Raw genomic sequence first — 22,286 nt, forward strand, 5'->3', positions numbered from 1 at the left:
TTACTTGGGGACCATACGCCGCTTTTCATGGAATGGCACGGAAGTGTCACATTGAAGGTTCCATGATAACCGCCGTATGAACACATCTGCGGATGTTTCTAAATTCAAAATTTTACTATTTCGCGTTTAAATGTTGAATTCTGCTTAAGCCGGTGCTAGGGGGCGTGGACGGTAACTTGCACTTTCCAGTACCGTCCATGTACAGGCTCAATCAAACCGAGCCTGCAACATTTATAATTTTGCCGTGTTGGGCTTTCTTTAGGGATTCTGTATTTATCTATTGTAGCTATTTTTAAGCCAATTTTATATTGCATGTTATATAAAGCATCTGAAAAAAATCGTTTTTCTTATTCTTCAGGAAAAGCTTGGACTTTAAATACCATTTTGCAGTCCCAAATTAAAAGAAATAATGATAACTTGACCAAAACACCACCTCAAACTGTCCGTATGATTATGTATTTCAATATATTTATCATCAGAGATTCAGAGATATTCTTTAACAATTTGTTACAGGCGTACAGACGTGTGCATACATGTACATTGTATTCATAAATTATATAATAAAACAGACATATGTACTTGTAAGTTAGTGAATAATGATGTGTTCAAAAGATATTGATATTCACATCATATTGACCAGCTAAAATGTCAAAATTTGTTTACTATTTATCCCTGTCCTGTTTACGAATTTTACGAAAGTGTCAAATTAGAGGCTTAATGCACCCTTTTTGCGCATTAACATCTGCAGAATCGCGAGGACGAATGTAAAGACCGAGTACGCAGCCATTGGGTTTAATAAATGCGTGACCTTCTGCAGATTTTAATGCACGAAAATTATTCTTTCTAACCCGGTAATTCCGCGTCCGTATGAAGAAACCATTGCTTGTGCCATGCTTTCCACTTGTAAGAACGTGTCATTTGACAATACAACTGCTGGGACCTTCATTTCATTAACCTGAGTAACACAAAAACGTGCAACAACAGCGCGCGGACACGAGAATCTGTACGTTAATGCATGTTTTTCTATAACAACGTTCGCAGTTTTTGTGAAAGAATGAATGTTTGTGCATCGTTTTCACAACTTTTTTTTTTGGTATTACGTAAGACTTAAATTAACATGTGTATAGCTTTTACCAAACTCCTTTGGCCCTATCTTAGGGGAAAAACGGTGAATATATTCTGAAAATTTACATTTATTTTCAGACAAAATGGTGAACATACTTTCATATTGACTTGTTAGTTTTTTACAAAAATTAACTTCTTAGCCAATTTACATAGTTACATTATAAATATATAACATCAGATATTTTTCAACAATTAAAATTATGAATTCGGAGCTCTTTTTCAAGCAAAAACAAGAACAAAAACAAGAAAAATAACAAAACAAGAAGAGTCTTTCAAAAAAAGATACTCGGCTAACTTGCATATGCTAATTCTTTACGTTTCATTTACCAAAAATTGCAAAGCATTCAGAATGTATATGAAACATGCCCATTCGGAACTGCCTCGGCTATTATGTATAATAACCTCGGAAACAATACGGATTGAAAGTAGTTCTACCACGTGGTTTACAGATGTAAACAGAAACAGAGATAATGTAAAACGAATGTATATATTTGACATCTAATGTCTTTTCCGGTACTCTGATGCTTGAAAATATGTCGAACAACACTTTGTAAACGGCCCAATGATGTTCAATTTTAAACAAATCCGACTAAATGTCTACAGGTTGGTTTTTTGAACTTCCGGTTTCTATATAGCCATATTGATAAATATATAAATAATGTATTGTTTGCTTTTGTACCTATGAATTCACTTATTTTAGGTGGATTTTTACTACAGATATTGGAAATAAACTTGTCAACAACTCCAAGCATTAAAATACTATTTGTTTACATGTTTAGTTTCTTAGCGTAGGTTAAACCGGAATACCGCACCCGTTGATGTGTATTCATACTATCGTGTTCGAGGTCCTTATCCAAAGAATGACGGAAAGGGCCGAGTAGTTGCGATTGGGAACATGCCATTTAGTTTTATATACAGCGCAATTTTGATATCAGGAAGTTTTACTTTTAGTTTAGAGGTAACCACAGTTACTAGCAACAGACGACAGAAAACCGTATAATTGTGATCATTTAACAAAAGAAGCCATGCTTAGAAAAAAAGGCAAATAATTATGTATTATTATTCATCACACATAGTATCTGACCTATAAATGCCATTTTGAATGTTTAAAATATTTCTTCGTTTTCTGTAAATACATAATATTCATATCAAAATAAAAAAGTAAACCATTAAATTGGCATTGGGGGAAGGTCTCACTAAAAAACGTCCCGAAGAAATTTAGCGTCCCGAGGGATTATTTTAAATTTAGACAATCATTAGATCACCATGATTACATCATCTTAATCATCATATTATCATTAAATCATGATCATACACTTTTTAGTGAAACCGAAATGGGGCGAATCATTATGGCGCGAATCGTAATCAATTCATTGATGTGATCCGTGTGTCCCATGTACCGTTTTGCCTTATCACGTGGTTTCTATATCGTCATATCCGGGTATTTGGGCGTTCATCGCCATTTGCATTGCTTCAAAACAGCCTAAGTTTGCGGTCAATTTGATCGCATAGAGCGCTAACAAGCTCTCAAAGAGTTTTCAGGGGTTGTCAAAACCCCTTTCTGTATTATTTACAAACCATCAATATTTCATATTGCATAGAATTTCTAGTATAGAAATTTGATTTTCCTCGGTTAGTTTCAAACATGGAGCAGTAAAAATGATGCCAAAAAGCAATCTGGGTAATTCTTGTGTGGCCGTGTGGTCCAAAACAGCACTATTTTATCTGGTAGTTGATGTCAGAAGAAGAGAAAGCAAAGATGGACAAGAAAGGAAACTCCCGTCAAACATTTTCTGTACAGAAATCTAATGGCAGCGATTCTAGAAAAGGTGTGCTCATAATTTAAGTCGGCAATCGCCTGGATGAAACTGTGTTTTATTCACTTTTGGGGGTAGGGGGTCGGTGCCCTTTGGAGGGAAAAATGCAATAGGAGGGGGAATTTTGTTTGTTTTCTTTGCGGTAGAAAGGGGGAGCAACTCTTGCAAAACTTTTACACAAGTTTAAAAAATATCGCATTTTCTTATATGGATTTAAAATATTGATGCATCGTATGTTAAACTTGTTGAGACGCCGGGAGTAGCTCCCCTAACCTGCCAGAGAATGATTTGTAAACAACCTTGCTTAACAGTAACTTTTACAGGCATAATATTAAACATTTTTCAGCAGTTAGTTGCAAAAAAAATGTTATTCACTGCAAGCAAATTTGGGCTGCCATATAGGGGGAAAACTCATACTATTTTGAGGGGGAATGGGGCCGAATTTCGTCAATTATTTTGGTGAAAAAAAAATACACTGAGACCCCTATATATATTTTGTGATTTTCTTACTTATGTAGAAATCTACATATATAATTGACTCAGAGAGGGTGTCCGTGGCCGAGTGGTTAAGGTCGTTGACTTCAAACCACTTGCCCCTCACCACTGTGGGTTCGAATCCCTACAGGAACTTTGGATTCTTTCATGTGAGGAAGCTATCCAGCTAGCTTACGGAACGTCGGTGGTTCTACTCAGGTGCCCGCTCGTGCCTGAAATAATGCACGGAAGGGCACCTGAGGTCTTCCTCCACCAGTAAAGCTGGAACGTCGCGATATGACCTATACTGTGTCGATGTGACGTAAAAACCAAAACAAACAGACTCAGAGAAAAGGCCTCTTCCCAATTGAAATTTTCTTTAAATTCATGCAGTTTTCCCAAAAATCTGAACTTAAACCAGCTTTTTTACTTCCCATATAAGCAATTTTTGCAATAATTTTCCCTAAACCAGACGAAGGCCTCTTCCAATTAAGTGAGAAAAATCACTGAGTCTTAGCCATTAAGTTCCTCTCCTGTAAACAATTACTTGTGCTATTTTATTTTAAAACATGCAACAAGATAAAAAAAACCTATGAACAGGACAATGAATATGCTACAATCAGTATGGCCTCTTTCCATACGGTACCAAAACAAAATTATTTCTGCTTTTCTGTAGTTGATTTATGACTTGTAAAGCAATATTGCTCATGAACGGATGAGGGACAAAACCCCATAAGTCAAAACCCAACTCTAAGAAACTAAAGGTGTGGGGTTTGCTATAAAATTTGTGTCTGGTGTTTCAATTTATAAAATTTCCACCAAACACTGACTTATGTTTTCATTAGTGTATAATCTAAACATTTTTGTAGTAAATAACTAAATATAATGTGGTTCCTTTTAATAATTAATTTCCAGAAAATATAGCAAATTCATCTGTTTGGCATTATTTACTGACATAATACCTGCAGGTGTTTGTGGGATTTTACTAGCCTTTTAGGTTACTGGCTGCTATATTTTGCTAATTTTCTTATGGTTGTCGGGCCACTATTGTATTATCGATTTTGTTCACTGGTCATTGGCAATAAATGTCTGCATGTCAGGAATATGCAGGATTGTGTGTGGCTGGGCATCCTGGTCAATATCTTATTTTTGTAATAAATTTCAGATGTTGCAACAAGAAATCAACGTTCTGGTAAAAGACGCGGAAATTATAATGGAGGTGGTGGCAATTACTCGTACAGTGATGGACAGGGTAGAAAACCTACTCCACAGAAATTCAAAAATACATGGGATAAACGCCCAAGACAGCGCGGGGAGTATTCCAGTGGAAATGGGGGTGACGTAAGTCAAAGATACTAAATATAGATATATATTTTCTTCATCTTGATCAGTAGAGCATTACATTTTATATCAATATAGAGATTTTATCACTTTTTATTGACCATGTACCAGTATTTAATTCTCAGATGCTTTAAATTGAATCATAAGAAGCCCGTATTAAAGTACTTGTATTTTAAGGAAAAGGGTGTAAATAAAAGAAATAGAAGAACTGCTTTGAAATTGTCTACATAATGTAATAAAATTATTATTAAAATTTATCAATGTTATAAACAGCTTTAATCTGAGATAAATAAGTTTTTGCTGCATATACATACAAGAGAAACAATGCTCGTTTTGCCCCTCATATATTGCTCTTTGTTAATAATTACATTTATTATATGATCTAAATATAGCTGCAATCTCATTGGTCCAAACAGTAGTCAACAAAACTTTTTATAAAATCATATTTACTGGGTGTAGTATCATATTCACTGGCTTAATTGGATTTTCCCAGTCTAAAATTAGATTGAGACTCATATTCAATGATCATACACCGTAGACTGTTAATTAGGCGTGTTAATTAAAAAATAATTGTTGCTTTTTGTTCTTTATGGCATATTTCTCGATTAAAATATCAATACTTTACTATTATACTTAAAGGTTACATCACAATGATGAGTATAAACTTGAATTATTTTTGTATGCGCAGCGTTTGCGTAGTCGTTGCACGCCTAACACGTGCGTCTTTTTTCCCGCGCTTCAACGAGGCAAAATTTGTACATGTATAATTATAAGTTTGTACTTTTGTGATTTTTTTTAATTTCTTAGCCTATTCATATAATAAAACAGTTATTGACTAGTGAACCATTGAATATGATGTGATATTCACCGGCAGAAAGTCATATTGACCTCGGCTATCGCCTCGGTCAATATGTCATCTGCCGGTGAATATCACATCATATTCAATGGCTCACTAGTCAATAATTGTATAATATTGAATTTGGCAAAAAAAGCATATTTCAATAGTGTATTGTTGAAGGTCTTTACTTTTGACAGAGATGCTAAGTAGAGGTGTCATTGATAAGGATTTTTGTATCGATATATCGGTAATGAATTATCGGCGATACAGCGATATATCGATTGCCAGGCTAAATTTTAGCTTTCAAGTCTTTTAAAAGTTTCCTAAGGACACTCATGAAGCAGTTATATTAAGACAAATGCAAAAAAGATAAACTATGAAAACTGAACAATTTGTTTCTTTTTTATCATATAGCTATAAATGAAAACTAATGACTAGTAACTATGAAGTTTAAAGCCTTTTCCATTTTACTTTAGTTGTTGTTGTTGCTATTACGTAGTTACTGATCATGCTAAATCCCATTCTTGCCGTTTCAATTAAGACGGGTTTAATTGGCAAATTATAGTGCTTAGAACCTGAATAATTATTAACGTTTAACATTTTGTAATCATAATTTTTACAAAGAAACACTGACAAATTTGTCTTTGCATTTTCCGTATTGAGGGGTCTTGACATCCACTTAGCAGACGTGCGTGATTACAACGAAATTAGTAGTATTCGTTAGAGACACTGGGAGGTAACTTTGGCATTGATTTCCGTTTTCATTATAGAAAGAAAAAAATGTTTCTGGATATGCCGCTTTTATTATGACGTTTTGCGACAGTAAACATGTCTATCTGTACTATAAAACCTGTTCGCTGAAGTCTCTTCAGCTAGAAATATATGTGCATTCGATATCCGATATTAAAAAAATGGAATCGATATCGAATCGGATAACAAAGATCGTTGATACACCGATATCGATTGAATCGATGACACCCCTAATGCTAAGGCAGGTGAAATAAAAAAGAAAAAGAATCCCTTCATATCTTGTTCCAGTAAGGAACTTTGTTTATCAGTTACTATGCAAAACAAATATTTGGTTACAAAGGGAAGTAATTCAGTTTATACAATGTTAAAGCATTATAGATTAGTCTCCCAGTAATAATTTAAGAATGGCTGTGACTAAAAAAAGGATTGGAGCACCACACTAAATACCGTATTCCGGTATATACCGGACAAGGCGCTTGAATGATAAAATGCTAAAATCTTGTCTTTTTACCAAACGGAATGAACTTTAACAGGTCTAATTCATCTTTTCACACCGAATCAAGTACGATAATCAAGGAAAAATGTAAAATTCAGCGAAAAAAACGATATTTGTCTATTTTGTGATCATGATTTCTGCAAGCGTCTAGAGGCCCTGCTCCAATCCTGTATTGAGCTAAATCCTTTAAGAATTGCACAATACACCTGTAATTTAAAGGTTATTATAATGCTATTAGATCTGAACTCCTTGATTTTGTTGGCACATTTGGACATGGTTTGGTTGAGGGAAATTAGTGTTAGAAGTTTTGATAGGGATTTGTTGTGGTTGAATAGGGTCAGGATTGAAAAAAAGAAAGTTAAAACATTCAAAAGAAAAAAAGTGAAAAGTATTAGAAATACAAGAATCATAGTTTGGTTTAGAACTAAGAAAAGGAAAAGATTGTGTCTTGTTGAGGTGGAGTTTCACTGGAATTACCTGATTTATTGATGACTTCCCTCCTAAGTCATCTTAGGAAATTAAAATGCAGTAACATCGAAGATATAGACTTCTATCTCAACTGTGAGGAATGGGTAAGATTACAAATTGTGTATGGGAGCATCCATAGTGAACTGCTTTTGTTTACTATTTATTTACTGATTTTTAGGGGCATTATGATAATCGTTAGCAGTGCAATTTTGGGAATTTAAAAAATCAGTCAGAAACTGGGGAATATGCTGTCTGTTTTTCATTGGAAATTGTGCTGTTTTTTGGAAATCTGTTGTATAAGGGGAATAAAATGCTGTTTTTAAGATATTAATATATTTTCTGGCTTTCTAGTACACTGGTCAAGTGATTTGTCATATTAACAGATTGCTGCTGCCTTCTACATATCTAGATGGTACTTATGCTTAAATGAGAAAGATTTTTTCTTAGCCCTATTCTTTTGATGCAAAATTCTGTTGGTGAGATAATGTGTTGAAACATCACTGTCAAGTTTTGTTTAAAGATTAAACAAAAAAATTTAATTTGAGGCAAGCATACTATACATAAATACATAATATACATTGAATTATAAATGTCCTGAAAATTAAAGAGTCTTCACCTATATAATGATAGACTACTTATATTGAGGCTAATTCAGCTGGGCTAATTAACTTACTTATTTGTTTTCACCTATTGTTATACTAATTAGCAATTAATAATGTTGAAAACAATACTTTAACTGTATTGCAGCTAGAAGATGAGGACCTGGGAGTCGAATTCGGCTCTGCGATCCAGGCAGGATCAAAGAAAGGCAACCTCAATCATCTGCTCAATTTTACCTACGAGCATGAGAGTAACCAGAGTGGCTATCGGGGGGCAGCAAATAGTAACAGAGCTTACTATAGCAGGGGAAGACCTATACAATACAGAAATACTTACTCCAGATACAGTAAAAATTGTTATAACAAGGAGCAGTTTTTGCAAGCAAAGTGAGTAATTATAAATACTTATGTTTCAGCTTAAAACTTACAGATTTAGAAACTTAGACTAGCTAGATTTTCAAGCTGTGTTCTGCTTTACCTGTCTTTGGACATTTAATGTGCATTTTGAAGAATTCTGGTTTTGTTGTAACAATTGGTATGTAGCATAGTCTTAACTGAAATTATATATAGCTAATGAAAATTAATTTTTGTGTAAAAAAGTTGAAGTTACTTTCTACAAAGCTTTAAACATTGTTTTCAGCTGCCAGTTTGTAGTGAAAAATTCTGGTGACTATTCTAAACATTTGATTGACCCCGATGTACTTGTTGACTGGGATAAAGTTGAACAAGTGGTTAGTAATTAACTTATTTTCATCTATTTTCTGTATTGAAAGTAAGAATTGTCTTGTAAGCTGTAAATATATATTGTTATATATTAATGAGATATGAAATATTCTTTGCATGAAAAAAGTGGGGCATTGGTGGCTGAGTGGTTAAGGTTGCTCAAAACACTTGCCTCTCACCACTGTAGGTTAAGCTGTGCCAATGTCACCGGATTTTTCATGCGAGAAAGCTATCCAGCTAGCTTACGGTGGTTCTACTCTGGTGCCTGTTTGTGCCTGAAATAATATATAGGGGCACATTTGGTCTTCTCAACCAGTAATATCTGCAGTCACCATATGACCGTGATGTGTTAAAGTAATAATGTTATGTAAAATCTTTTTGACTATATGAAATAACGTTTAAAGGAAATATGTTTAACAATTTCTTTTATGTACTTTTTTACAGCGTGTGATTGGGACAGAGCCAGCATCATGTCCAATTTGTCTACAATATCCGATAGCTGCCAAGATGACCAGATGTGGTCACATATTCTGCTGGCCGTGTATTTTACACTACCTTGCTTTAGGGGAGAAATCCTGGAGAAAATGTCCTATTTGCTATGAATCTGTGCACAACGATGATCTCAAAAGGTAAAATTTCATCCGTACACGGCTAAATATCTTAAATAGACTTGCCCATTTTTCAATCTGGACAAAACCATTTGTCATTTTAAGGGAAAAAGGCAAAAAAAAAGTGATTGAAAAGTGAATACTCAATAGTGCCATGATCATGATGGCATAGATGTGTTTATCTTGGACTGCACTGATCACATAGGTAGAATCAGTTGCTGCCAACATGTTAAGGGTTAGAGACTCTTTAACTAAGGTTTATGATTTAAAAAAAAAAGATTTGCTTGGCATTAGATATGTTGTCATGTAAAAAGCTTATGCCTTAATTTGATAGGAATATTACAAATTCTGTAAACCTTACAATCACACATATATTGATATCAGTCTTAATGATTTTATGAACGTATGTTTTCAGTGTTGTATGTCGTGAAGTACAGAATTATAAAGTTGGAGATACTATTACTTTAACATTGATGAAGAAAGAGAAAGGCAGTATTTATGCAGTACCCGCTAATCTATGGCAGAAACAACCTGGAAAATGTCATAACGTAAATGGTGAGCGAGATTTGATCTCTTATTGACAATTGTGCATTTGATTTACGCTGATGTGAGATATATTCAAATGATTGACAGGGCATGTTGCTACATGATATAGTTGAAAAATTTTGATCTTTGATGAAACTCAGAAAATTTGCCTTTGATTATATGTCTATTTCAATATGATCTTGTGAAAATATTAATTCTATCTTTAACAATTAATTTTTTTGTTTGTCTGTCTACATATACTCAATTGGGAAATGTTTTTAGTCACAAATGACAAATTGGGAATTTGGAGGAAACCATTTTACAGCGATTATTAACTTGCATTAAGCAAATGTTAAATGAACCTCAAATAATATCACACCCGCTCTTTGCTTTTACAACAATTATAAGATGCTTGAAAAGTTCAGTTTTTAAGAATAGGGAATTTTTGATACCATTTAATAATTTTTATTAATATTAAAATTTGTTTTGTTCTGATTTGAAATCCCTTTCTGAAATAAAGCAAGAAACACAATCAATAATAAGTCATTCATAGGTATTCAATTTTAGGAAATAAATATGTATGAAATACTATTTTGATTCTAAATTCAGAGAATGAAGATGTAACTCAGCATGTGAAGCTTCTTACTGCTACACCAGAACAAGTGTTACAAGTTACCGAGATGGAAAAACAACAGTTACATATGCTGCTAACTGATGCTGAGGTATTTATTGTTCACAACTGATCTAGTAGATTTTATTGTAAAACAATAGACCTTCTTTGCCGATATAGAACTGTTTAATAATGTAATAAAGATAGGTTTTGAAAATCATGTAGTAATGATTGTGTTGTTAAATTTCCCTCTCTTATGTTGGCTTGTAATGTTCCAATATGACTGTAACCATGTTTATGTCACTTTAAACCCAACCAAAACTTTAAATTAAAATATCCTGTAAATTTATGTTCAGTGTTATGTCTATAGGCCTTAGAAAATGTTTGAATCAAAGTTATTCATTATCGCTATTTACACTGTGAATGAATTTAGTATATTGATGGAAACATTGTTTTATTGCAGTCATCCGAGGAACCATTTATCAAGGGGGCACAAGATCAAGTAAAGGTAATTCATTAGAACGCCTTAATATTTTACCATCAGTAAAGGTTTAAATGAATTTAAATGTTAGCCATTTAACCCATTACGTTATATACATGCCTTTTAACGCCTTTTTCACCCCCCCCCCCCCTTTTTGTTGTCTCAAATGGTGAAAAAATGCCTTATTTAGGCCCCAAACAGTTGTTTTTGTTTGAGAAATGTTGTTAAAAAAATGACCTCTTTTTCGGCGCGGCCCCCCAACCAAAAGATACATCAGGGGGTTGCCAGAAGGGGGATGTGCCCCCTTCTGTTTGGGGGGTTTGAAGGGGGGCGGAGTCCCCCTCATCGCCAAGAAAATTTTGGGCTTGTGAGAGGCTATAAATGACCCCAGATTGATCATAAGGTAACGTGTAACCAACGCTGAAAAGCATTTGACTTTATCTCAATCCATAGAGAAGTTGCAGCACTTTGAAATCAATTTTGATGGAAAAAATCAACGCAAAATAGTGATTTTTGGCAATTTTGAGATGTCCCCTCGTTGCCATGGTAACAGAAAATTTAAGCCTGAGCATGTTGTTGCAAGGGCAATGGTCCAGTCAACATTTGTGCCAAGTTTGATTAGTGTTGAAGCAGTTTTTAGCTCACCTGTCACAAAGTGACAGGGTGAGCTTTTGTGATCGCTTTTCGTCCGCATATGTCCGTCGTCCGTCCGTCCGTCCGTAAACTTTTACTTTAAATGACATCTCCTCATAAACCACTGGGCCAATTTCATCCAAACTTCACAGGAATGTTCCTTTGGTGGTCACCTTTAAAAATTGTTCAAAGAATTTAATTCCATGCAGAACTCTGGTTGCCATGGCAATGGAAAGAAAAAACATTAAATATCTTCTTTTGAAAAACCATAAGAGCTAGAGCTTAGATATTTGGCATGAAACATCTTCTAGTGAGTGTCTACCAAGTTTGTTCAAATAAAAGCCCTGGGGTCAAAATTGGCCCCGCCCCGGGGGGTCATTGATTTTCCCTATATGCATATAGTAAAAACTTAAAAATTCTTCTTTTAAAGAACCCAAAGAGCTAGAGTTAAGATATTTAGCATGAAATATGTTCTAATGGGTGTCTACCAAGTTTGTTCAAATAAAAGCCCTGGGGTCAAAGTTGGCCCCGCCCCGGGGGGGTCATTGATTTTCCCTATATGCATATAGTAAAAACTTAAAAATTCTTCTTTTAAAGAACCAAAATAGTTAGATAAGATATTTAGCATGAAATATGTTCTAATAAGTGTCTACCAAGTTTTTTCAAATAAAAGCCCTGGGGTCAAAATTGGCCCCGCCCTGGGGGGCCCGGGTCATTGATTTTCCCTATATTCATATAGTAAAAACTTAAAAAATCTTCTTTTAAAGAACTTAAAGAGCTATGGCTAAGATATTTAGCATCAAACATGTTCTAATAGGTGTCTACCAAGTTTGTTCAAATAAAAGCCCTGGGGTCAAAATTGGCACTGCCCCGGGGGTCATTGATTTTCCTTATATGTGTAAAGCAAAAACTTAAAAAATCTTCTTTGAAAAAACCCAAATAGCTAGAGTTAAGATATTAAACGTGAAACATCTTTTAGTGAGTGTCTATAAAGTTTGTTCAAATAAAAGACCTGGGGTCAAAATTGGCCCGCCCCGGGGGTCATTGATTTTCTTTATATGTGTATAGCAAAAACTTAAAATCTTCTTTGAAAAAACCCAAATAGCTAGAGTTTAGATATTAAGCATGAAACATCTTCTAGTAAGTGTCTACAAAGTTTGTTCAAATAAAAGTCCTAGGTACAAAACTGGCCCGGCCCCAGGGGTGTCGTTGTTTTTAACTATATGTGTATAGTAAAAACTTTAAAAAAATCTTCTTTTAAAAAGCCCAATGAGCTAGAGCTAAGATGTTTAGCATGAAACATCTTCTTATGGGTGTCTACCAAGTTTGTGTAAAATAAAAGCCCTTGAGTTAAATTGGGCCTTCAACGTTGGGGGGGGGGGGGGGTTTGGGGGGCCTATATACAGGTGAGCGACCTCAGGGCCATCATGGCCCTCTTGTTTTAGTATTATAGCAATTTGAACTTGTAAAGGGAGACTTTTCAATGAAAACAGCCATTTTTCACAAAATGCTCATGAAGTAATGGGTTAAGGGTCAATTCCAAGTATTAGCTTTTAACTTAGCTTTAGTTAAAGAAACTTTTACTTTATTTGTAAAGTTAGCTGACACTTTCAAATTTGTTTTCTAGATTATTTTTAGACACTTTTAAGTCTTCATAGATTTATTGTTAAGAAACATTATCTTGACCCAAGTGGATCTTGAGGGCACAATACCTGTGTTGCATTTTTATTCAGAAGGTCAATTCATGTCCTGACTTTGATTGCAAATGGGTTAAATTAATTTTTTCCTATGAAGAGGCTGATAAAATGCACTGTACCTTTAAAATATGAACTAAGAATAAATTTATATTAATTTCAGGCTAGAGAATTGTCGTTGCTCGGTATATCTGAGGTACAGAAAGATATTCAGAAGGCTGTTGACAGTGTGAAGGCTGTGACATCTGAAACAATTGTTAGTCCTGCTGAAAAATCGTGTTCCCTAAATACAGCTGGTCGCCAAGGGTCACAGGTATGATAATGTGTTATGTTGTTATTATTTACAATTAGCTTACAGAACATTGGTGGTTCAACTCTGGTGCGGTTCTGTCATGCCAGAAATAATGCACAGAGAGCCATCTATTGTTTTCATCAACAAGAAATGTTTGGAAAGTCTCCATATTACCTATTTCTCTTGTATTGATGCAACAAAATAAAAAAAAATAATTGAGTTTGAATATTTACAGTCATGTTGAAGTTTTGAAGTTGATATGCTAACTTTAGAAAAAATAATGTCAAGGAAATTGATTGTAAACTACTTTAGATTTAAGAAATCTACAGCTTTAAAAGTTCATAAAGTGAACTACATGTAAAGTTTATGAAAGATTAAGACAGAGATTTTAACAAAAAGTTATGCTTTATATGATAATAAATTAAGCAAGGTAAAAGCTCTTTTGATATGCTAAACACCCTGACAATTGTTAAACAAATAAACTCTGATGTGATAGATACATCCCAATAAAAATTGAATATTTTTATACAGAAGATAAAACAGTACAAGAGTGCCTTCTCTGATGAAGAAGAAGAAGTCACTGAAGATGTTGTTGATGATAAAATAGAAAGTGATGTTCAAGGTGATCAGGAGCAAACAAGTAATCAAACTACAACAACAAAAGATGGAGAATCAAGGTATGTAGTAACCTAGTTAATAGACAACACTTAATGTATATTACCTGTATCACTATTTATTTTTGACCTTGAACTGCAAGTTTTTGAAGAAAAGAAAAATGAGGTTGCCCCCACACAGCTTAAGGTTTGAATCCCTCCATTGACTTTATATTCTCATGTGAGGAAGCTATCCAGCTGGCTCTAAATTCTATCTTCCTCGGAAGTTCCTCCACCACTTAAGCTGGAAAGTCCCTATATGATCTTTACTGTGTTAGTGCAACATAAAACCCTACGAAATAAAAAAAAAAATAGAAAGACAAAAATCTCGCGCTATCAAAGACTTAAGTCATAATGTTTTGTTTTTCTTTTGCCTAATTTATAGCCCATCAGTACCAGTTAGCCCATCATCTATTGAGCACTCTGTATCAGAAGAGTTCACTGTTGGTTCCCCAGAAGCCCAGGCCGTACCTGTAGAGATGATACCGGATATGATGCCTGTAGAAGAGGCTGCAGAACATCTCGAGTTGCCCACCCAGCATGGTGATAAAACTAGACACAAATCGGGAGATAATGCTTTCTATTTTTATCAAGGTTTGTTGTTGTTTTACTTTTCTATAATTAACCAGATCTTAAGAATTTTTGAAAAAGTTTAATATTTAATTAGTCACTGTTTGTTGAAATTTATGTTTGCTGTCTAAATATAGCTGATGTCTTTTGTGATTGTAGCTTATTTCTTAAACTAAATTAGGTCAGTCCAATTGCGAAAGCAACAGATTAGTAGTCCAGAGGTCACTTGTTCGATCCTTGAGTGAGACATATTTTCTCTGTGACAATAATTGATTTCGGACTGAGTATAATGGTCATTTTTATCTTACCACTGATTGAGAAATCATATGGCACTAGAAGTCGGTCACTTTTACTGAAATTGGTAATTACTGGTTATTGTCGGTTAGATGGATATGAGCAAAAATGTATATAAATCAATGAAAACCAGAAAAACTAACAAATTACACTAAATTATGTAATATTGATGGTAAATTGCTTTATTATTACAGCTGATGATGGTCAACATATCTACCTACATTCTCTTAATGCGAGATGTTTAGTTAAAGAGTATGGTAGCTTAGAACATTGTCCACAGAAAATTACTGCTTCCATTGTAGAGAAAGAAAGTGTGTTTGTCACTGAGGTATGTAATATTATCTATGTACAATGTAATGTCAATATAAAGTCAATTAATGTTTTAATATAGGAAAATTTTACCTGATCTAATTACTGTTTTTTAGTTCTTTAACCATTACCTGTCAGAAGCATAACTGTTATTAGTCTTTGTCATTGAAATGTAAGTTTTGCTCCTTTATTCTGTAATCATATTTTAGGTTATATTTAATGAATGAGTGTTTCTATTTCACTTCCTATATTTTGGAGTGAAATTTTTATAAAAGTATTTTGGCTATTGTAGGAGTTAAGAAAGAGACTGCGCTATTTGAGTCATTTGCCTCTGACCTGTGGTTTTGAAGTCGTAGAATTGGCACTTAGACCACCACTAATAGGGAAAGACACCCTGAAATACTTCACAGGTATAGACCTACTTCTTTAAGAATATGCTTTGTGAAAGGTCATTGATTGATGTACGCGATTACAAATTCTGACAAATGATATTGTTGGAAGATAAGATATTTGAACTATTCTTTATCAAGCGTGAATTTTAAGCTCATATTACATAATGAATTTTGAAATGTTTTGGATTTGGAAGGTTTTAGATGTTTGTTCAGGTTAATGATATCATATAGACCGAGATTAATTTTGTATATGAAAACAGGTCACACATTGTTGAAAATTGTTGCACAAATCTAATGTCGCATTTTGAATTATTTGTTGTTATTAGATGATATTGATAAACGTCGAAGACAACGGCAGAGAAGGGCTCGAGATGATAAAAGAATGGCAAGAATGATTGAAGAACAGGAGAGAAAGAAGCTTGGTCTTGGTAAGATAACCTTCACCTATACTTAATTCATTTTTCACTGTCAAGATAAGGCAATAGTATGTTAAAAACTAAGATTTGTTCATTTTGACAATTTTCAATATCAACTGTTTCAATGATATGTAAAACTCATCTTGTTCAAGACATCAACTTCCAATTTTTTGCCCCTGTAAGTTGTAATTAGCAATCATGCAAGGGATTTCACACTTTTTCTTTTTAGATAACTATCCAAACTTTTAAGGTGGGTTTACACCAATTTTGCTTGTGCTTAAAAATGCATAGAGGGGTACCAGAGGTCTTTACTTTACAAGAAAACACTGATAATATCACCATATTACATTAACAGGGATGGTGAGTCTTAAAATCCAACAAAAACAAAAGATATTTATATATTGTTTTATGATTTACAGGCACAGGGACAATAGTACACAGCCAGTTTCAGCAACAACAACAACAAGGGTACAGTGACAGACAAAGTGATACTAGAAGTGATACCAGCTCTCCACTGTTAGATACACCTGTTGGCAGTCCAGGTATGTCCCTGTGTAGTTGTACACTTCATTAGGAACTTATTTGTATTGGTAAAAATACATTATATATGGTAAAATTTGTCAGTTTTCAATTATGACTTTTTACCTTATAGAAAGTATAAAATAATTTACATGTATGCATTACAATTTACTCTCCATGGCAAAAAGTGGTTTGTCCAAAGCCAGTTTCTAAATATGTATTTCAAAACTTGATGTTTGAGCTGTGAATGATGTTTATTTAAGCTTACATTTGGATGTGACTAATTTCTCGCCCTTCAGCCAGCACTATATGCTGTGTTTTAGATCATTTTACTAAGTACATAGTGGTGGTTATAGTTTCTATGTTGTTTCTGTAATTTGCAGGTTTGAATGTTAATGCAGCCGAGTTCAATCCAGGAACCAGCCCTTGTGAAGAAGGGAGCCAGACATCCACTGTCTCTTTTGCACAGGTGATTAATCTATTTCTTATTACACCTTGAACAGCTTTTAAATACCACCTAAGAATTCAAATTGTAATATTTCAGTATTTATTTTGCCTGTGTGTTTTAAGTCAGTAACATGTACATTATGATAGAGAATATTGATCAAATAAATGCTGTTGAACTGAATTTCTGATGCAAAAATTAGTTTTGCAAAGATCTATAATTAATGTTATTTTTGTTAACATAGATGCTGAAAGCTGGACAGAAGAGTACAGTTTGGCCAAAGATGCAGTCTGAGACGAGCAAGTCGCCTGTGTCGCCATCTAGTGGGCGTGGAGGTAGTGATGAGAGCGATAATGAGGATAAAATACCTGTCCCCAAATATCAGAGCTCGTTTGGAAGTGCTATAGAAGCTGCTTTTGAAAGTATTGGCACAAAGACAGGTATGTTAAATTTAAAAAAAACAACTTCATTTTCATTTCTTTTGTGTTGTTAGACAGGATTATCTTAAGTAAAATACCTCTGATGCCAGTTTCTATTCTTTTTGATGGTCCTCTCCATTGTTGCAAAATGTATAATAAAAGTTCTTCAACACTTTTTGATCAATGCACTATTCTGCTTTATTTGTATTTTGTGAGAAAACGAGCTCGGTAATCAAGGGGTAAAGAGTTCAATCCCCCTGTACTACTTCAGAAATTAAGACTTCTGGAGTGAGTTGCCTGTATAGCTTTATGTTGGTGACTATAACTAAATGGTTATCAAATGCTTTTCTTAAGTACTGTAAACTACAAATCAACTGTACTGTTTCCAGAAAATAGATAAGTTGAATTTAAAGACAATTATAGATGGGAGTTTATATTATCATTGTTCTTGCTGTTAATCTATCATTAATATTTATAAAGAAGTCGTATTCACGATTTACAGAAAGGTTAATATAAATTAAAGCAAAATAAGTTATACTTTTCACTTAAACATATTAAGAGATTTATACAGTTACAGATGTGGCTCTTTGTGGCTGAGGGGTTGCCATTAATGGTTGCGGCATAAAAATTACAGTCACCATTTATCCCTTTGTGATCCTAAGAGGTGACTAAATAGGTTGGAATAACTGGAGTCTATTCATCTATTAGCTCCAGCAGGTGAGGTGGTTTTGACCCCTGGTGCTGCTTTGAAGTTTGTAACACACAAGGTTTAGCCAAAATCATCTTTTCTGACCTGGTGTTGTATAAACCTACTATACTGTATTGGTGCACCGTAAAACCATGCAAATGTTAAAACATTAGGTACAGATAAATAGCTAATCATTTTGACTAACGGCAGTATTATTTGTTTACAGAATCATCAAGTCCACAGGCAACTGGATCAACAGCTCAGACTACACCAGGAAGTGGCAAGAAAAAGAAGAAACAACTTGTTCTATTTTCAACATCAATGGCAAGAGGAGGAAAATAGAGGGAAATAATGGCAAACAGGAATATAATGGCAAACAGAGCTAATTTTACATATGTTCATTGACAACTGCCAATCAATAACAAACAGACTGTGATTCTGTGACATTAGGATAGTTAAACAATTAAAAGTGCAAATTGTGTGTGTTTTAAGTGATATCTTAATTATTTAAACTGCATCATAGGTGCTTTTGGTGTTACAATTAGTGGATATATGTTGTGAAAGTTACTGCATATATACTAAAAACATGGTGTTTTCCCAAATGGAATTATCCCTGAATATATTCTATCACAACAGTGGTCAGTGTGTGTGGAAGCTTTAAAAACTAGCATAGTATCAGGAAAAAAGACCTTGTATATTTAGCATTGGGTTGGAAGGGTTAAATTATGTTGATAATTTTTTGTTATTTGTTTTATTATGCTTGTTTTTTTCTGTATGTAAATTATTTAAAGGTATGAATTCAGATCGTTTGAGTATTCAGACAAATACTTTTTGATTTCTCAATAAAATTGTGAAGAATCAAAAATTTATTAACTAATTAAAATGAATATAAATTTGCTTCTGATAATTGTGTGTTTGTACATGGCCTCGTTCTGATTTCTGAAGTGAAATCTCGTATTAGACCTAGAGGTATTCCACCAACCAATGGGATGCCTTGTGTAAAGTCTTAATACTTTTCATTACGGAAACAGAACGGGGCCATACTTACATATCAGTAAGGATTATGGAACCTAGTGAGCTTGACGATGTATGGTAGTCATCATATTGGTATATTTTTTGAAGTAATAATGTCACAGTGTTAAACACTTTATAATGTGATGGAAATGAATTTAAGAAATGGAAAACTTGACTGAATGCAAAAGTGACTTTGAGTTTATTACCCGAAATAATAACTGATTCATTAAGGGTCGTAATACTTAATACAGAACAAAAGAATTCTGAATTTTGATGATTTTGTATCACCCAGTGTAAGTTAGAATGTATTTATATTAGTTTTGGATTTTGAAACTTGATAAAATTATGATTAAATAAAAGTGGAAAGGTCTTTGCTTAACATACTGTTAACATTCTTTATATATTTTATAAAAAAAACCATCATGATATATTTCTTATATATATTTAAATGTATATTAATTTTGTACTTGTTTATCATCCTAAGACAGCTTTCCTAGTTTGTACATCTTGAAAAGTATTTAGTTTTTTATGTAGAATATTAAAGCATAATTACACTATCACATGTATACTTTGCTATGATATTTTCCGAAGTCTTGAACATGTTTTATTCCTATAGTTGTAAAATTAATGCCTGTTTTGTTACCAGTTTCAGCAATAAACGCTAAAATGTTAGATATGTTTGATTTTTTACTTCATAATTTATCAATACATACAATAATGTACATATGATGTAAACTACAAGCCCTGTTGTTTGAAGATATTGATTTGGAATGATTAACTTTTACCGCTCTCTTACAAATTTGAATCCTGTGTGTGTTTGGGTTTGTTGACCCTCGCCACCGGAAAGAGACCATATGAGCAAGTATTTTGAATCCTGACTGGGACATACAAAAGTTAAAGATCCTGTATGTTGCAATTGAGGTTGTTTACCACATTTAAATGAAATTATATATACATTATGTATATAATTATGCTTATAAAACAATTTTCAAACATAGAAGAATATGTAAAATATGTACTGCAAATATTTGTTCATAATTATATGTAATGATGCATTCATTTCTTACTGGAAAATTTGACTTGGTCTTCATAAAAAATATTTTTTTTATTACCACCTTTCATTAACATGAAATGTTAAATTTGGTAATATCTTTATACACTGCCCTCCAAAAGTTCCTTGACCGACAACATTTTTTAAGATTTTTGGCTTTACTTATGTAAAACAAAGTTTTACATTATTTTTTATAACATTTATTTATACATTATACCCATATTTTAAGATATGAATACCTGAAATTACAAAAATACACAACTCAACAAAAACAGAACATAACACCACTTTGCTAGATTTCATATCATGGAAATCAACTTCTGTCAATATTTAGTGTAGCCACCATTAGCAGCTAAGACAGCCTGAACACGCCTAGGCATGCTATTCACTAGTCTCTCACAACGTTCCACTGCAATTTCCTCCCAACACTGCCTTACATTCATATCCAGTTCGTTAAGATGTGCACTTCGTCGTTTTAAGAGCTTTCTTGATGTCCCACCACAGATTTTCAATCGGGTTCAAGTCTGGAGACTGAGGAGGCCACCCTAAATTTCGAATTCCATTGGTATTCTTCCATTCTGTGACAATCCTTGCCCTATGACAAGGTGCGCCATAGTCCTGGAGCCAGAAATTTCCTCCATACCGATGGCACAGCACTATTGCCAAGAATATCAATGTATCCCACGGCATTTAAGTTACCAGTAACTCTCGTGAGAAATGCAGTCCCGCGATACGACATGGCGCCCCACATCATGATCCCCCCTCCACCAAATTTGAATGTTGGCACCACACAATCATCTCTAAGCTGCTCACCATGCCGCCTCCTGACGAAGGTTGGTCCATCACTCTGAAACATTGTGAACCATGACTCATCAGTCCACAAAACTGCCGACCAATCAACCCGTGTCCACGTCGAATGCTCTCTGGCGAATGTTAATCTCAGATTTCTGTGCCTCTGGGTCAGCATAGGCTTTTTCTGGGCAACATGTCCAGTCAAACCAACATCCTTCAGTCGCCTACGGACAGTTGAAGTAGAGGAAGCTACACCAGCATGGTTCCATGATGCTGTAAGATCCGGAACCGTCAGGCTCCTGTTCTGCAGTGACTCTCGAATAAGACGGCGGTCATCACGAGCGTTGGACAATCTGGGTCTACCAGATCTGGGCAGATCAGCATGGCTACCTTGGTTGTTGTACCTTGTCAGAGCAGCATACACAGAATGCCTGCAAGAAAATAAAAGAAATCTAAGTAAGACCAAGACAAACATTCAAACAAATCTCATTTCTAAGATTTCACAGCAAAAAAATTACTTTAAAGAGACAATAAAATGCAGTGAGAGAAAAAAAAAACTTACCTTGAGCACCCAATTTGGTCTGCAATGTCTTTGGTCGTATTTGTTTTGCAAACCCGAGTGTCGAGTCTCAACACTAGGGCAAAACTAACACCGGGAACGTAACTCTCGCGTGTCAAGAACCTACTCTCCATTTGATGAGGAATGAGCAAGAACGTGACGTCAGAAAATGGCGGAAAGCAATGTGAAAGACTTTTGATATGTTATACAATATAGGTCTGGGGTTTCAAAACACTCAACATATTTTCTGTTGCAATTTGTTTGAGGTTTGGGTGTATTTTGAGCTAGAATGACTGGACTATCAGATGATTCTTCAAAATACTGCGGCGTCCATTTTGTAACCAAGAACGCTGTTCATGCTGATAGTTTTGAACAGCTAGTGCGACAATACTACGCATGCTCAGGATGCCTAAACTCTACACTCGGGTTTGCAAAACAAATACGACCTTTGATATTGACGCCCTGATCACGTAAAACCTTGATGGTGACCCGCTGTTCTTGAGTTAAAGCTACCATGATGACATGATGACAATGTTGAAAACTTGAATTAACGTTCTCTTATATCCAAATAATAAAATGTTATTTCATTAAGGTTATGAAAATGTGTCAAACTGGATGCATGTTTTATGGAAGAGATACTCTTTGCAATGATTTTGACCACCCTAAGAAAATACTTATATATATATAATAA

The 22,286-nt window shown here is 34.3% G+C and overlaps 1 protein-coding gene across 2 annotated transcripts; it reads left to right on the forward strand.

The window, feature by feature from the left end:
- The first annotated feature begins 2,543 nt into the window (after positions 1-2,543).
- LOC132748417 (E3 ubiquitin-protein ligase RNF10-like) lies at positions 2,544-19,865 on the forward strand. Of its 2 annotated transcripts, XM_060738026.1 has the most exons (18): positions 2,544-2,954; positions 4,582-4,757; positions 8,057-8,295; positions 8,549-8,639; positions 9,076-9,260; positions 9,655-9,794; positions 10,374-10,486; positions 10,838-10,882; positions 13,346-13,495; positions 14,006-14,151; positions 14,513-14,721; positions 15,186-15,319; positions 15,593-15,710; positions 16,019-16,120; positions 16,528-16,650; positions 17,011-17,096; positions 17,317-17,512; positions 18,406-19,865. In XM_060738026.1, exons 1-18 carry the CDS (start codon positions 2,861-2,863, stop codon positions 18,519-18,521), a joined length of 2,463 nt encoding a protein of 820 aa, XP_060594009.1. In that variant the 5' UTR covers positions 2,544-2,860; the 3' UTR covers positions 18,522-19,865. The 2 variants fall into 2 exon arrangements, with proteins under 2 accessions (XP_060594009.1, XP_060594010.1); XM_060738027.1 differs by lacking the exons at positions 2,544-2,954; positions 4,582-4,757 and adding an exon at positions 7,125-7,413.
- The last annotated feature ends 2,421 nt before the right edge of the window (positions 19,866-22,286 follow it).

This window comes from Ruditapes philippinarum, unplaced genomic scaffold (assembly GCF_026571515.1).
Source record: "Ruditapes philippinarum isolate M1 unplaced genomic scaffold, ASM2657151v2 ctg1484_1_1_1_1, whole genome shotgun sequence".
Classification (NCBI taxonomy): Eukaryota; Metazoa; Mollusca; class Bivalvia; order Venerida; family Veneridae; genus Ruditapes; species Ruditapes philippinarum.

What these genes read in the sequence shown, in the direction of transcription:
- LOC132748417 (XM_060738026.1), top strand. Translation starts at nt 2,861, where the DNA reads ATGTCAGAAGAAGAGAAAGCAAAGATGGACAAGAAAGGAAACTCCCGT. An exon ending in CCAGTGGAAATGGGGGTGAC is followed by an intron (nt 4,758 to 8,056) that starts GTAAGTCAAAGA and finishes ACTGTATTGCAG; the next exon opens with CTAGAAGATGAGGACCTGGG. An exon ending in AAAATGTCATAACGTAAATG is followed by an intron (nt 9,795 to 10,373) that starts GTGAGCGAGATT and finishes TTCTAAATTCAG; the next exon opens with AGAATGAAGATGTAACTCAG.